This window comes from Acipenser ruthenus, chromosome 7 (assembly GCF_902713425.1).
Source record: "Acipenser ruthenus chromosome 7, fAciRut3.2 maternal haplotype, whole genome shotgun sequence".
Lineage (NCBI taxonomy): Eukaryota > Metazoa > Chordata > Actinopteri > Acipenseriformes > Acipenseridae > Acipenser > Acipenser ruthenus.
In genome coordinates this window covers 990,059-1,006,557 of record NC_081195.1, presented here as the reverse complement: position 1 = coordinate 1,006,557, position 16,499 = coordinate 990,059, and the positions used below count along the sequence as shown (strand labels likewise).

The window sequence follows — 16,499 nt, the reverse complement described above, 5'->3', positions numbered from 1 at the left end:
TATTCTGTCTATAGAGAATGGGTTGCTTTGTAAGTCATTGCATTATTTATAGGCCAGCAAGAAGGAGCAGGAAAAGGTACGCTATGTATACTTGAATAAATGCTGTATGTGTCCGCGCCAGAACTGGCAGGTCATGTTAATTCTAACATGGCACCTGAATGTCTGGCAGTCTGTCCCATGTGTTCAGCCACACAGAATAATTGCCCCTTATATATTATATCCTTACCAGAAGGATGGATTTTGCCTACAAAGGTGCACCGGTCACGACAAGAAAATAAATCACCATCTCATTTGATTTAATAAGCATGTAATAAACACTAACAGCCATATTCAGAAACACAGCACTTGTGTGTTAGCAGTGCATGACTCTTATTCAGAAACTCAGCTTGTGTGTTAGCAGTGCATGATTCATATTCAGAAACACCGCTTGGTGTTAGCAGTGCATGATTCATATTCAGAAACACCGCTTGTGTGTTAGCAGTGTATGATTCATATTCAGAAACACCGCTTGTGTGTTAGCAGTGTATGATTCATATTCAGAAACACCGCTTGTGTGTTAGCAGTGCATGATTCATGTTCAGAAACACCACTTGTGTGTTAGCAGTGCATGATTCATGTTCAGACACACCGCTTGTGTGTTAGCAGTGCATGATTCATGTTCAGACACACCGCTTGTGTGTTAGCAGTGCATGATTCATGTTCAGAAACACCGCTTGTGTGTTAGCAGTGCATGATTCATGTTCAGACACACCGCTTGTGTGTTAGCAGTGCATGATTCATATTCAGAAACACCGCTTGTGTGTTAGCAGTGCATGATTCATGTTCAGAAACACCGCTTGTGTGTTAGCAGTGCATGATTCATATTCAGAAACACCGCTTGTGTGTTAGCAGTGCATGATTCATATTCAGAAACACCGCTTGTGTGTTAGCAGTGCATGATTCATATTCAGAAACACCGCTTGTGTGTTAGCAGTGCATGATTCATATTCAGAAACACCGCTTGTGTGTTAGCAGTGCATGATTCATATTCAGAAACACCGCTTGTGTGTTAGCAGTGCATGATTCATGTTCAGACACACCGCTTGTGTGTTAGCAGTGCATGATTCATATTCAGACACACCGCTTGTGTGTTAGCAGTGCATGATTCATATTCAGAAACACCGCTTGTGTGTTAGCAGTGCATGATTCATATTCAGAAACACCGCTTGTGTGTTAGCAGTGCATGATTCATATTTTTTTTGAACCTCTTATTGCCCAAGTGTCTGACATGATTATTAATCTTAATCCAGTATCCTATTTCTATATAATTCATTGAACTACAGGACATATTTACACACATTTTAATATCTGAATTGGAACAGCCATCTACATAAATCAGCATCTAGAAAGTGACACCTCCTCTAATAGAAATGGATGCCTATCTCTCCTCAAGTGCTGTTGTGTAGGGAACATGTTACGCATGATTTACAATTACAGTGCATTAACTGTCTGGCTTTGCTGAGAGGCAGCTGAGAGGCAGCTGAGAAACGCGCTGATCAGGACTGACATTGAAGATAACTGAAAATGGAAAGCTTTAGAAGTAGGTTCAATTCTTTTGGTGGTTCCAAAAGCTTTTCTAAAACTATTTTGAGATACAATGTAACATAAGGTAAGATAGTCCCAGAGTAGTGCTGGCCAGGGTGTATGAAAGTTGCTGGTAAAGTTTAAATAGCAAAACATAACTCAGCCATTACCATACATGTTTCTTATTATTGGAATCCTGTGGTTACTGCTGGGTGTTCTAGCATGCTCAGTCAGTGGTATATTGCTGGGTGTTCTAGCATGCTCAGTGGTATACTGCTGGGTGTTCTAGCATGCTCAGTCAGTGGTATACTGCTGGGTGTTCTAGCATGCTCAGTCAGTGGTATATTGCTGGGTGTTCTAGCATGTTCAGTGGTATACTGCTGGGTGTTCTAGCATGCTCAGTGGTATACTGCTGGGTGTTCTAGCATGCTCAGTGATATACTGTTGGGTGTTCTAGCATGCTCAGTCAGTGGTATACTACTGGGTGTTCTAGCATGCTCAGTGGTATACTGCTGGGTGTTCTAGCATGCTCAGTGGTATACTGCTGGGTGTTCTAGCATGCTCAGTGGTATACTGCTGGGTGTTCTAGCATGCTCAGTCAGGGGTATACTGCTGGGTGTTCTAGCATGCTCAGTGGTATACTGCTGGGTGTTCTAGCATGCTCAGTCAGGGTTATACTGCTGGGTGTTCTAGCATGCTCAGTCAGTGGTATACTGCTGGGTGTTCTAGCATGCTCAGTCAGTGGTATATTGCTGGGTGTTCTAGCATGCTCAGTGGTATACTGCTGGGTGTTCTAGCATGCTCAGTGGTATACTGCTGGATGTTCTAGCATGCTCAGTCAGGGGTATACTGCTGGGTGTTCTAGCATGCTCAGTCAGGGGTATACTGCTGGGTGTTCTAGCATGCTCAGTCAGTGGAATACTGCTGGGTATTCTAGCATGCTCAGTCAGGGGTATACTGTTGGGTGTTCTAGCATGCTCAGTGGTATACTGTTGGGTGTTCTAGCATGCTCAGTCAGGGGAATACTGCTGGGTGTTCTAGCATGCTCAGTCAGTGGTATACTGCTGGGTGTTCTAGCATGCTCAGTCAGGGGTATACTGCTGGGTGTTCTAGCATGCTCAGTCAGGGGTATACTGCTGGGTGTTCTAGCATGCTCAGTCAGGGGTATACTGCTGGGTGTTCTAGCATGCTCAGTCAGTGGAATACTGCTGGGTATTCTAGCATGCTCAGTCAGGGGTATACTGTTGGGTGTTCTAGCATGCTCAGTGGTATACTGTTGGGTGTTCTAGCATGCTCAGTCAGGGGAATACTGCTGGGTGTTCTAGCATGCTCAGTCAGGGGTATACTGCTGGGTGTTCTAGCATGCTCAGTCAGTGGTATACTGCTGGGTGTTCTAGCATGCTCAGTCAGTGGTATACTGCTGGGTGTTCTAGCATGCTCAGTCAGGGGTATACTCCTGGGTGTTCTAGCATGCTCAGTCAGGGGTATACTGTTGCATGTGGAGTTCCTCGATTCTTCTGCTTTTATGGGTGTTGTTGGTTCTTTTCCCATGCTCTCCGCTGCTTAAAGCTGTGTGTGGTCTGTGGAAAGAAACCCGACCCCAAGACGCCCATCCATCTTGTCATTTAGTATGACCAGCCCTTCTTCAGCCTGTTATTTGTGGCTGGCTCTGCAAAACGTAGAATTCATCCAGTAGGAACAACAAAGGAACAGCCATCACAAGTCAGGCTGCTTAATGTTAGGGACCCCATTATGTCCTCCATCTCTGGTTAATCTTTACGTCATTTGGGCAAAGAAGTTTGCAAATGTACCATGAATACTGGACAGTGAGTCAGTGGCTACTGCTAAGGATAAACACCCAGGTATGTGATTGTGATGACTGGTGTAGTCTGTTGGTCACGGTACATGTACAGTATCTATATTTTTTCACAGCTTTACATTGCCGGCTATCAATGCCTATCTTCATGACAGTACTGTGGTACCTAGCTGCAAACTGATTTTTTATAAGATATTATATTAATCATAAACAGATGGATATCAAATTTCAAGCCTTGGTGATTTCTCCAGAAGCCTATGTTTCAAGCCGTAAACGATCTCAGTTTTGGTTTGTTGACATAACTAATATTTTAGTTGTCCCCGATTACAGGAGGAAGTACAGTATCTTGCTGCCTGGTCAATTAAGAGTTAAAATCGTTGCTTGCAGCGTCTGAAATAAAATAAAATGTAATATTTACAGGTTTTTGAGTTCAAGATAAAGAGGTTGATAAGCTGCATAACTGATGATAATTGCATCTTCACAAGTGGTAGCACTGTGTCAGTGTTGGAATACAAATGCTCCCATTTTCACAAATCCCTGTGTCTCTTGGGCCCACTCTCAAGCAGGGGAAGTGTGTGAATGTAATCTGCAGCACTAGGGCTGTGGCTTTTAAAAGCTGCTGTCCTAATCTTGATCCCTAGGTCATGCACGGCCCCCACGAAGACGCAGCTGCATCTATTCGCTCTATAAAAGCCTGTTTAATTTATTTTCAACACAATCCTCTCCATTTCCACTTTTCAGAGGAATAGACCTTGATACTAAGGGACTTACAGGGGTAGAGCAGACAGAATTCAATGCTGTCTAATTAATATCTAAAGTAATGTCTCCTGTACTGACACTATTGTTACTGGCTAATACAGCATAGGAAATCTGGTGGGATGTTTGTTTCTTGGTTATGTTAAAGACTGCCAGTTCTCCTGTAATTTACAACAACTGGATGATTTCAATTCTGTAGCTGCCAGTATTTTAAAGCAGAGGTAGGCTTCGCTGCACAGATATAGTGCAGTGTTTTAAAGCAGAGGTAGGCTTCGCTGCACAGATATAGTGCAGTGTTTTAAAGCAGAGGTAGGCTTCGGTGCACAGATACAGTGCAGTGTTTTAAAGCAGAGGTAGGCTTTGCTGCACAGATACAGTGCAGTATTTTAAAGCAGAGGTAGGCTTTGCTGCACAGATACAGTGCAGTATTTTAAAGCAGAGGTAGGCTTTGCTGCACAGATACAGTGCAGTATTTTAAAGCAGAGGTAGGCTTTGCTGCACAGATACAATGCAGTATTTTAAAGCAGAGGTAGGCTTTGCTGCACAGATACAGTGCAGTGTTTTAAAGCAGAGGTAGGCTTCGCTGCACAGATACAGTGCAGTGTTTTAAAGCAGAGGTAGGCTTCGGTGCACAGATATAGTGCAGTGTTTTAAAGCAGAGGTAGGCTTTGGTGCACAGATACAGTGCAGTATTTTAAAGCAGAGGTAGGCTTTGCTGCACAGATACAGTTGAAAGATGAAAAAAACTCTTTGCTACTTGATAGCATGTTCTCGTATCCGGTGGTTTCTAAATTGCCTGTCCCTGTCAGATTAAAAAGTGTATCTGTAAAACAGCGTAATAGAAAAACAAGCGTAATAGAAAAACAAAACTCGTTGTGTTTTCGTTGATCTTGTTAAGATGGGGCTGGTGATTGTCCTTGCTGCGCACATCCTTTTTGTTGTTGCTGAAAACTGAAAAAGAGACCCATGAAATATATGATCCTTCTCACAAAGCCCATGACAAACTCACAAACAGCCCAGGAGATATTTAAACTGTTTTTATTTTGATCAATTAAATTATTACAATTGTCATTTCCGTTGGCTTCTTTTTCACCAGCCAAATTATCCTATTTTTAAAAAATATTCTTGCTATATTGGATTTCATGATGAAAATGACATCACGGTTTGAGAAATTGGCAAGAATATCTGAGTCAGACCCTCTACACTCTGAAATGAAGTGGCAATTTGCATACTGGCAATATTCTTCGGAATGATGGCTAGCAATTAATGCCTGGTGTTAACTGGTAAACTGTCCTTACATTTAAACATATACCATACTGTGTTGTGCACTGTAAATGCAAGAGAAGCAAGGTTTTACTGTATTTAGTATTTGTTGCTTAATGGCCATCATGGGTAGCTACAGCCTTAAGGAAATCGCTGCCATTGTCAGCCTGCACACACACTGGTGGTTTTTGTACTGTGTCTTTGTGATCAAACCAAGGCATTCATTAAATAGACAGGTAAATGGCAAATAAGGAAATGCACTGGACGAAGGTGCTAAGAAGCCCTGCTGTGAATGAAGGGCACTCAATAAAAAATGCATGCCTAAAAGCTTCTGCAGACTCAATAATACAATTCTCAACACGCTTCATGTGGTTAAACTGAGAATTTGTGAGGCATAGGCGTCAGAGCCGGAGGGGGGGTAGGGGGGGTGGGGGAGAGGGGGGCATGAAGGCTCACTTTTTGATAAAAGAAGCATGTGCACAGCGGGCGGGAGCGCATGTACAGCACACGGGGGGGCGCTTGTACAGCACACAGTGTTTAGCTACGGTTATACTCTGCGTATACGTCTACTTCATGAGGCGCTTGTTCGAAATAAAAGCGCATTCTCAGAATAATATTTTAATTTATTCACAGTTTAACTGCAGTTGTTTCGTATTTGTTTTTTAGCTGCTTGTTTAAACATTCAGATTCGACCAGCTCTTGTGGGAGCTTCATCTATTTCTTGAATCATTAGTCCCTGAGGCTGTTTTGAAAAGATGGTTTACCTGACTGCAAATGGCAGCCCCATCTGCCACTGTGCTGCTCCACGGGAATATGAACGGATATACTTCTCCTGCCTTTATTGGGACTGACAACTACTAATGAGCAAACACAATCCCAGAGAGTGCAGAGACGGTTTCATCTGTGGAGCTGGAGTGACAGGGTGCTACTGGCACAGGAAGTGTACCTTTAGAGTCTGAATTGTAAAATACCTTCCTCTCGATTTCCCAGTGAAACAGATGAGACAAACTGCAACACAAGTACGTCTTCTTCATTAGCCATGAACTGGGTAGTCTTGTCATTTTTTATCTTTCAATTCTTTTGCCCCTATTCAGTAATTCAAAAAAAAAATCTAAAAATACAGTTTGATTGGCTCCTTTAAACAGCTCATGAGCTAAAGCTTCGGTAACAGGGCCCTGGAATACAAATTCAGTCTTTTACCAACTATAAATGAAAGACTACAGAATGAATGAGTATGGTTAACCTTTGTTCAAAGAAGGAATGACTGGCTGCCTAATGTATTCTGTTTTTTTTTATTTCAATTATTTTCTGCTCTTGGCATCATTGTGAGGTGAAGTCAAGCCACAAAAGGAAACTGGTTCCAGACCCATAGGTTGGAACAGTTCAGAAAACGGTTGACAGTATGTTGACAAATGCTGAAGTAAAAAGAACAAGAGCAATAACTGAAACGCATGATCTGGTCACTTATTTCAAGGAGGTTCACTTGCCCCATAAACCCTTTTCAAGACCTCCCTTCGTATTCTACACCAGTACCTTAAGCTTTCTTGGTCCAGCAGTCTTTAGGAGGCTGCAGATGAGCTAGTTACCTCTGGTGTTTGTGTCTAGCCTGCAGAACACATTTCCTTGTGTAACCTCTAGACCTACATGTAAGGAAAGCTGTGCTTTATGAATATTATCCTTCTGTCCCTTGCCATTCCCAGGGAGATACAACATGACCTGCAGTGTGTTTTCAGATAGAATCCCATCTGCATGTCTTAACGTTCTTCAAGGTTACCTGACAGGGCCTCAGAGCAGGAGTGAGTGACAGAATAATTATGGAGCTACGGCTTTCATGACAAGGAGATAGCCCAGGGTATTCTAGAAGGACGTCTATTATATCATTGTGTCATTTAGGGGGTCAGCAGGAAGCTCAGGGACAGAAAGAATACATATTTACCATAAGAACCAATGCATAGAATTGACATTAAGGCCAGGTTCAGCTTTGTTCTCCACCACTTACTAAAAAAAAAAAAAAAAAAAAAAGTGTTGCATTATTTAAGTGTAAGCCCCTGTTTTTCCTCGAGTTGTATTTCTGTGTATAGTTTATCAAGTGATATTATTTTCTGGCGCATTGCATTATAGGTCTGATGATTTAAAGTACTGCTGTTTTTTTAATCAGACACACTGCAATACCCAGCGTTCCAAGCGTTAGCGGGTTCATCATCGATCTGCGACAGAAGCACAACACACGACCCTCTGAAAGCATGGCTGGTAGTGTAGCGAGCTGTGCTACTGTGCAGAAAGCAGCTAAACTGCAGTCTCTGAATGGGCTGTTCGCAATTTACAAAAAAGCAGGACCGACGTCAGCTGATGTCTTAAACACATTGAAAGAAAAACTGTTACAAGGTACCTTCTCTCTGAAACTGATAATCCTGTACTGTCTACATTTATAACGATGAATAATAAAGTGTAATATCAATATGTGTATATACTCTAACGTTTGATCCCCTGTTAACATAAATATAGAATAAGTACTCGTGTTGACGAGTTTGTGCTTATTTGTTAATCATTTTACAAACGTGTTCCGGATTTTGTTGATGCAAACAGCTTACTCGTATACAGTACAGTCACTGGTGTCCTGCTGGTTTTTACGGAATCTGAAGAACCCAGTAGGTACGCTACAGTGGTGGAACTTGCGGCTGAATTTTTTGACTAAATCAAACGAAGGGTGATGAGTACCTACCGTAGCTTCGAGTATTTTCCAATGAAATGTGCAGATATATGTTATTATATTGCGACTGTTGTAATTTACAGACATTGTATTTATTTATTTATTTATTTATTTATTTATGTATTTTTATAAATAGAAGCTGGTCTGAAACAGAATCCCAAGAAAAGGAAAAGGCATATTCTCAAGGTCGGGCATGGAGGCACTCTGGACAACTCTGCTTCAGGAGTGCTTGGTGAGAAAATCTTTATTTGTGAGCCTGACCTCTGCTGCACTGTACAGTGCAGCCAATTAATATTCAACATGTTTTGTGTTCCTAGGTTTACCCAGGAGCAATAAGGCAGTGCATTCGTTATCATGAATTTACAGTTTAAAATAGTAGGGATGTTTGTGAGATTGTTTTGTTCACTTTTCATCCTGTCTTTCAGTGGTTGGCATCGGGAAAGGAACCAAGATGCTGGGTAATATGCTGTCGGGTTCAAAGGTGAGCAAAGTGTCATATTATTGTTTTACATACAGCACTTCTCCGCCCCTGATCATGATGTCTGTTTGTGGGCAGTAGCGTAGTGCAATGTTGAATGTACTGCCTCATTGGGCAACAAGACATTCTTTGCATTTGTAGAATTCTGACAACTGAAAATATGGATACATCTGTGGGTACACAGAAAAACAGAGACTGAGATCCTTGATTTGTAAATTCTTCTAATTACTGTTTTATTCATTTCTTCTGAAACACAAACTTCAATTCTATTTACATTGATACGGGCCCTTGTTTTCACCTTCTAATCCCAATGAGTAATCGTTTTGATGTCATTCTCCTCCTTCCTCTCTGTCTTTATTTTTTACAGAAATATACCACAGTTGGTGAATTGGGGAAAGCCACTGACACATTGGATGCTACAGGAACTGGAACTGAAGAGAAGGCGTATGGTAAGAAACAAATATTGTATTATCTCCAATGCAATACCTAACCAGCACGGTATTCAGGGGACTGCTTTTCAAATTTAGCCTGTTACATTTCAACACCATCTGTACCATCACATGCAATCATTTCATATTCAATAGAATGGCCAGCTTTCACTTAGCTTCCAAGGTTACCCTTGCAAATGTATTATTTATCTTCGTATTGCTGTAACCTTGACTTGAGAGCGTTCACGCTGTGGTAGAATGCTGTGTGCACCTTTTCTGAGGTCCAGTTTCAAAGAAAGTCGCTGAGGCACTTCATTCAGACCGATGCCATCGCTTGCAAAAACTGAAGCGCGGACTGACAGGATTGTTACTGCATGCCCTATTGTTAAATGTGCTTGCTCCTTACCCGAACCTTGTAGAGAGCCCCTCGATTTATATCATTATTTAAAAAACAAATTATTGGACTTCAATCATGAATGGTTGTCCAGATAAAAAAAGCATTGTGGTGTCCTCCAATTCTTATCCAAAAGAATAATATCAAGGAGAATGACTGCCTGTGTTCTATAACCTTCACTGTTTTAACACCGATATGGATAGTATAGATTTTTATTTTGGTGTGTTGCTAGCCAGTTAAACAAAAAATGTTTTCTTTTTCATGTAAGGTACTGTGCTTGTCAATTTGTAGGACGTGCTGACAGCTAGCATATAGAACGCCAATGTCATGCCTTCACAGTGCTCTCGTGGAAGACAACAACATGACAAGGTTACAGCTATTCTGGAAAGCTGTGGGTTGCCATCAAAAGCAACACACAGTATTTGAGCTATGTAGGTTATTATGTTACCGTAATTAGTATATTTAGCAATGTACAACTCTGCTGTATTTCTAACCCTTAGATCACATAACACAGGAGGAATTTGAGGAAAGTTTGAAGAAATACATCGGAAACATAATGCAAGTTCCTCCATTGTAAGTTGCTTGAATGTAATGGAGAATTGAAGAACACATAGCTGCATTTGATTCCATATAATGTGCCATATATTACACATAAATAAATGGAGCTTCCTGTGCTGCTGTCACATGATCCGAGTGCAAATAGACAATTTACCCAAATCAAAGGAACTGGTTAAGTACTTGGACGCAGCATCATCTTTTAATCTGTGTAGTGATGTCATATTCCAAATGCCTATTAAAAACTTAAATGAAAGAATGACCTGTGCTGGTAACCGCTTATCCAATTGATTTCAAAGCTTTGTTTTTCAGTCCAATTCAACTGAAAACCGCTGGCGCCAAACTAAAAATAATGTGATAACTGATTATTCAGTCTGTGACCGCTGTACTAGCAAAAAAAAAAGTGCTTTATATCAAAGAAAGCATTCTACAGGAAATGCATGCTAAAAAAAGACAATGTCACATGCTGGTTGAACTATCGTTGGCATATAAAACGTTGGCCCTTTTTCTTGCATCTTTGCCTAGTTCTGTACAATAGCTGGTATTCACACACACGCAAAAAAAAACTAAACTAAAATACAGCTTGCATACAATTTGGAGAATATAAATCTAAATCTACGGTCCGATCACGGGACAAGAGCTACTCTGTTCCTGAAAACGAATGTGCTGGATTCAAATAAATTCATACAAAATGTTATGTTGTATACTTTCTTTTCAAGTGAAGTGAATGTTAGTTACTGTACATAATCTTAACAATCAGGTCATAAACAAAGCGTAGGATTTGACCCTGTCTGGGAATCATTTTTACCTTTTAATATTCACAGTATTTATTTTATTTTTTTAAGTAGAAGTTTAACTTCAACAGGATCAATGGGCATTAATGAGCACGGTGTCCTGATTTGCATATTAGATCACAGAGTGAAAATTAATTAGACTCCAGTCAATTTAATAAGCACACATATATTAAGTAGCCTAAGATGGTTGACATCAGTGCTGTGTTTAAAATTGCAATGTTTAAAATATGCTGGACCATGCCGGAATCCCTGACATGTATTGTGTTGCTCCTCAGGTACTCTGCACTGAAGAAAGATGGACAGAGGCTTTCTGTGTTGTTGAAGAAAGGACATGCAGTGGAAGCAAAGCCAGCGAGACCTGTTACAGTGTACAGCATCTCACTGCAGGAGTTCAAGCCTCCCCTCTTTACTCTTGGTAGGTTTATGTACGTCACTGTAATGGAGATCCTGTAACCACAGGCTGGCAGGCACTTCTGTAGAATATCATCTAGGATGCTGTACGATACCAGCTGATCTCCACTCCTAGAGGCAAGAGCGACCATCCACAAGAGGGGCGAAGCAGCTTGTATGTGCACAGCACCTTGTTCTATACTTTTATTACACACACACACACACACACATACAAAGTAGTGTGCAAGTGTATTAGAACACCTCAAGATATGTCATTTATAACCTTTATATACCTGCCTGCATGGAAACCTCGGCGTGAGGATGTGTCATTTTTCTGTCAGTAATCAGTGATATAGAAACAGTAGACACCTGTGTGAAAGATATTAAACCACTTTGTGCTTTAATTAGGCATCTTAAACAGCTTCTAAAAGGTTGTGCATTTTACCATGTGTGTACTATTTTAATTTAATTGCATGTGCGGCCTATTAAAGTTATCAATTAAATTCGACGTCACTAATTTGTCTATCTTGACAATTTTCCAATGGTTTGATTTCATATACACAACAGATATCTATATCTCGTTAAACAAGAATAATTAAGCAGCTCATTTGAATGTGAAGTCGTTCCCCTCTGATACAAAGATGATAAAAAATCCTTTCCTGCATCAGAGATAACACAGCTGCCTGCACAAGGAAGACCATGCGCAAGTCTGATTCAGATTGGATGAAAATGTAAGACTTTCTGTGAGGGATGTGGCTATTAAAATAAAATTAAAATATATTGCATAGAATTCTGCCAGTAAATTAGTAAAATATATTAAAAGAAAGTAACTGCCAGCTAAGCTTGAAAAGGGAATGGCATAATTGGCTTTCTGACTCCCAAGACTTCAATGGAAGGACAGCTATATATTTCATAATACGATAAAAGCCCTTCGAGGAATTGGGGTGGAAAGATTTGCAAATAGAAATTATGTTTATATTAAAATAATTTAACATTTATTCTCCAGTGAGGATCTTTAACTGTCATTTGGTCCCGATCGACCCAATTGTGACAAAAGCCACTGTTATAAATGACCCTTTTTTATGTGCAAGAACCCACAGGCACAATTCAATTAAAGATAAGAATGAGTCTGAATTACTCTGATCTTCGGGGGGTGGGGGGGTATTTCCTCTAGTTAAAAATATATTTATTTTATTAATGATTTAGGAAAAAGACTTTTAGGTAAGGAATTCATACATTTGAATGAGACATTTTTAATGAGACATTGACGTTGTATGTTTCTGCCCAGACTTGCAGATGTTTATATATTGTGTGGGGTTTTGTTTTTGGCTGAATAATGAACATTATATTAGAAGTGGCCTTCTTCTGAGCACCAACTGCTCTTTTCATAATACATACATGCTGTCCTTTTGTGGGATAATCATGTGAACCGAATAAATAGATATTACAAATGATTTAATAGAATAAAAACATCTTGCATATAGAAATACTAGCACAAGGTAATGAATAATGCATGTTGCAGCCTATGAATATTTTAGAAGGGGTTTGAATGTGTTTCGAGTTCACAGTTGTTTGGTTGTGTGCAATTAGATACAAGTACAGTGATAAAACAAGGCAATATTTATGTTTCAGATGTTGAGTGCGGTGGAGGCTTTTACATCAGGAGCTTGGTCAATGACATTGGTAAAGGTAAGGTTTCTAGACTACTGTTCAAGCTTGAGAGAAGACAACCAGCTCAACAGCACATTCACTGTATAGAGCTTGATAAGTAAGTATGCCAGCATTTAGGATCTTAGAATTCATCAATAGCAAGACGGGATGGGAAATGTTTATTCTATACTTCATGGAAAGTTCTTTTCTAATAAACAAGTTTAGGGAGTTGGTTATTTATAATAGCATTTCCTTTTACTTTGCTACTGCGGTTAAATGTCTTTTTTTCAATTTGATTTTAGACCTTTCCACCTGTGCCCATGTGAAGGATTTGATCAGAACCAAGCAGGGTCCTTTCACACTGCAGGAGCACGTGCTTCACGAGGACAAGTGGACCATCGATGCTATCGCTCAGTCCATACAGGACTGTATGTGCCTCTTCCCAACAGAGCCAGACTCGAAGAGACTGAAGACAGACTCAGATCAGCCCAGCAAAGACTCACAAGCTGTTGAAGAGGAGTTCTGAGTTAAACCACTGCTCTGGCAGTCCCATACTGTGTTGAGTGAATCTCTGCACTCGCTTGTTAGGGCCCCTGCAGGTTAATTAAAACCTAATGATATTTCTCATATTTCACCATTTTAAAAGTGTCTAATTAGTAGCCTGCTGTTTTACACAGCTTTGCTACCACCTTTTGCATTACTAGAATGAGTCTTTTGGTAGGTATTACTGTAAGCATCAGAATCAATTATTTATAGCAGCTCCCATCTATAATGTTAAATTAAGGATCCTAGAAAAGTATACTTTGTTTTTTTCTCTCCTTAAGGAAAAAAGAAACGGCAAGCAAGGAAGGTAGTAATGTATTTAAAAGATGTATTGTTATAATAGGCCTCAGAGTAGTAGAATCTCATTAAAGACCTAGACTGGCTGACACATTCTCTTTCAGAAGGTGCAGAAGCCTGACAGAACTATTTGATCATAATAAATAACAACACATAAACGCTAAGGTCAGTGTAAAGTTTAACCAGAATTTTGACCGTACACTTGTACTGGAAATGTTTCTTTTAAATATTTTAAATACATTTTTCAAACCTACTGTATGGGGATATAAATTGTTCGGAACATCAGTTTTTGCAGCAAAAACAAATTAATAAAAACAAGTGGATAAACCCCATGGAGGTGATGTTACTGGAGATCCCAGCAATGACAGATACTTAGGCAAACTCTTTAAAATGCGTTGATTTGTTTTCATGTATATTCTTGGCTCTCTGCTATTCTATTTTGGCAGGAGAGCAAAACAAAGCCGACACTACCGCTAGTATATTGCATTTTTGTGTGATTAGGGTGAGTGTTTAAGCTGTAATGAGATATTACAGACTTTGTTTTATAGCTGCACATGGAAATGAGTAGGTTTATGCGTGATGAGGGGTTAACTATTTGCTTGTTTTATTTTCACACTGATACTTATTCAGAGGTGTGGCTGTGAGATCAATATCTCAAGCACAGGCTCCCTGACTTGGGCTGTTTGAGCATGCCTTCCCCTGCTGCATTGCATGGGTCTTGTAAATATTCCTGGTGTTTTAGTACCCTTATCTGATGTCCAAGCTTTTCTTAAATGGGGGATCCCGAGTGGCGCATCTGGTAAAGGTGCTCCGCGTGGAGTGCAGGATGTGCCCTATAGCCTGGAGGTCGCCGATTCGAGTCCAGGATACGAGAGTTACCAAGGGGTGGCGCACAATTGGCCAAGCATCACCCGAGTGGGGAGGGCATAGGTCGGCCAGCATGTCTTCAGCTCACCGCAGACCAGTGACCCCTGTAGGCTGGCCTTGGGCGTCTGCGGGCTTGCGTGTAAGCTGTCCAGAGCTGCGTTGTCCTACGACGCTGTAGCTCTGGGTTGGCTGCATGGCGGGCCTGCAGAGCGGAAAGAAGCAGTCGGCTGGCGGCACACGTTTCGGAGGACAGCGTGTGTTCGTCTTCGCCACTCCTGAGTCAGCACAGGTGGTAGCGTTGAACTGAGCCTAAAAATAATTGGGAGAAAAATTGGGTAAAAAAAAAAAAAAAAGCTTTTCTTAAATATTGTCCCATATATGTTAGGCTTCAGATTTGTTCAACTTTAAGGTCTTTTGTACATTTTCTGTTAATGGAACTGAAATACTCCTGCTGGCATGCTGTGGCACCTGAATGATGAAGTACAGAAAAACGGCTCTGAGATTTGGATTGGACTGTAGTGAGCAGTAGTCTGCAGGCACCCTTTGTCGACTTTATTATCAGAAACATGTAACTGCCGGCACTGCACAGTCACTCAGCTGACACCATCAGAACTGCTCAACCCTTGTAATACATTTGGGCTAGTTGTCTGCTTGTGGACTTGCTTTATTAGTTTATTTGACAGACACCTTTATCCAAGACGACTTACAGGTGTTACAGGGCAAGACGTGATTGAATTAAAATAGTCCGAATCACAAGGTAACCCTGTGTTTGTTTGCATTGCCTCCTTAACACCAACATTTGATTAAAGCAAGGAGTAACCCGTCCTTATTATTTGAACCCCTAATAGTGATCTCTGATGTATAAAGCACCTCTGCTCTGCTGTTCTGAAGCAGCTCTTATTTCTTCTGCGTCTCTTATAGTGGTTGTATTGTGGATGATCATTTAGTTGTGCAGTTTGTAAAGCTGACAGTTCTGTGTTGAGTTGAGGAAGTTTTTTAATCCTGTGAGTTCTCTGTCTTTGGTAGGGATATTATTAGTCTAATTATCCAGAGAATCAATCTGATACTCATCTCTGAATTCCTTCCTGTGGCTCTCATTCTGTCAAATAGAAACTGTTTTATGTACTCTGTTAAAAAAAAAACTATACTGTGATATAAAGGGTCATTTGACCATTGCCTGACAGTAGAGGCTTTTAGCTCTGTGGAACGCCCATCCTAAAATAAATAATAAAAGTGATTACCCTTTAGAGGTTTTACCAAGTATTTATAGCTGTTGTCAAGAAGACATTAAAAAGATAATTACAACCACACATCAGAGACTTTTTTTTTTTAAATAAAAAGATTTTTATAAGTGCAACCTTACCTTTACCAACGTCATTGACCAAGCTCCTGATGTAAAAGCCTCCACCGCACTCAACATCTGAAACATAAATATTGCCTTGTTTTATCACTGTATTTGTATCTAATTGCACACAACCAAACAACTGTGAAACTCCTCTATATATCTATCTGTCATCAAATGATGTTGTCATAATTCCTTGCAGTGATATACCACATGTAAACTGGTACAGCTTTATGCCTTTTGAGTTTGGTCACAGTTGTGTGTGGATGGTTCTGTATGTGAGTATCTTCTTGAGACACCCTGTTTATGAGTTCTGATGAGGTGGGTGTGGAGGGTTATACGGTATACTGTGATCAGCTTACTATACATGCATGTGACTAAACTGTGCAAGGAAATGAGTTGCAAGGAGTTATTCCACACATAGTGAATGTACTAACATGTGATTGGCTGAGCCAGCAATGCCAGGCTTTCCCTTGGGGAGCACTTGCCTGATTGTGATTCATATCCTTGGTAGGTATGTATATAAATCTTCCATGCCTTCTTGTCTTTTGTGTCTATTTCTAGCATTATAGAATACTTCCAGAAAAAAACATTACCTGCCCTTGATGCCTTCAGTCTGTTTATTGGTGTAGTTTTAGTATTTAACAAAAAAG

The 16,499-nt window shown here is 40.4% G+C and overlaps 1 protein-coding gene across 1 annotated transcript; it reads left to right on the top strand.

Moving 5' to 3' along the window:
- The first annotated feature begins 7,567 nt into the window (after window positions 1-7,567).
- On the top strand, window positions 7,568-13,969 carry LOC117415281 (pseudouridylate synthase TRUB1). The gene is made up of 8 exons (XM_034025411.3): window positions 7,568-7,783; window positions 8,245-8,340; window positions 8,534-8,589; window positions 8,954-9,035; window positions 9,909-9,981; window positions 11,033-11,172; window positions 12,780-12,836; window positions 13,100-13,969. Exons 1-8 carry the CDS (start codon window positions 7,642-7,644, stop codon window positions 13,321-13,323), a joined length of 870 nt encoding a protein of 289 aa, XP_033881302.2. The 5' UTR covers window positions 7,568-7,641; the 3' UTR covers window positions 13,324-13,969.
- The last annotated feature ends 2,530 nt before the right edge of the window (window positions 13,970-16,499 follow it).

Excerpts from the sequence above, each read along its gene's own strand:
- LOC117415281 (XM_034025411.3), top strand. The coding sequence starts at position 7,642 with ATGGCTGGTAGTGTAGCGAGCTGTGCTACTGTGCAGAAAGCAGCTAAA. Across the intron at positions 7,784-8,244 it reads GAAAGAAAAACTGTTACAAG|AAGCTGGTCTGAAACAGAAT; the intron begins GTACCTTCTCTC and ends TTTTATAAATAG. Across the intron at positions 11,173-12,779 it reads GCCTCCCCTCTTTACTCTTG|ATGTTGAGTGCGGTGGAGGC; the intron begins GTAGGTTTATGT and ends TTTATGTTTCAG.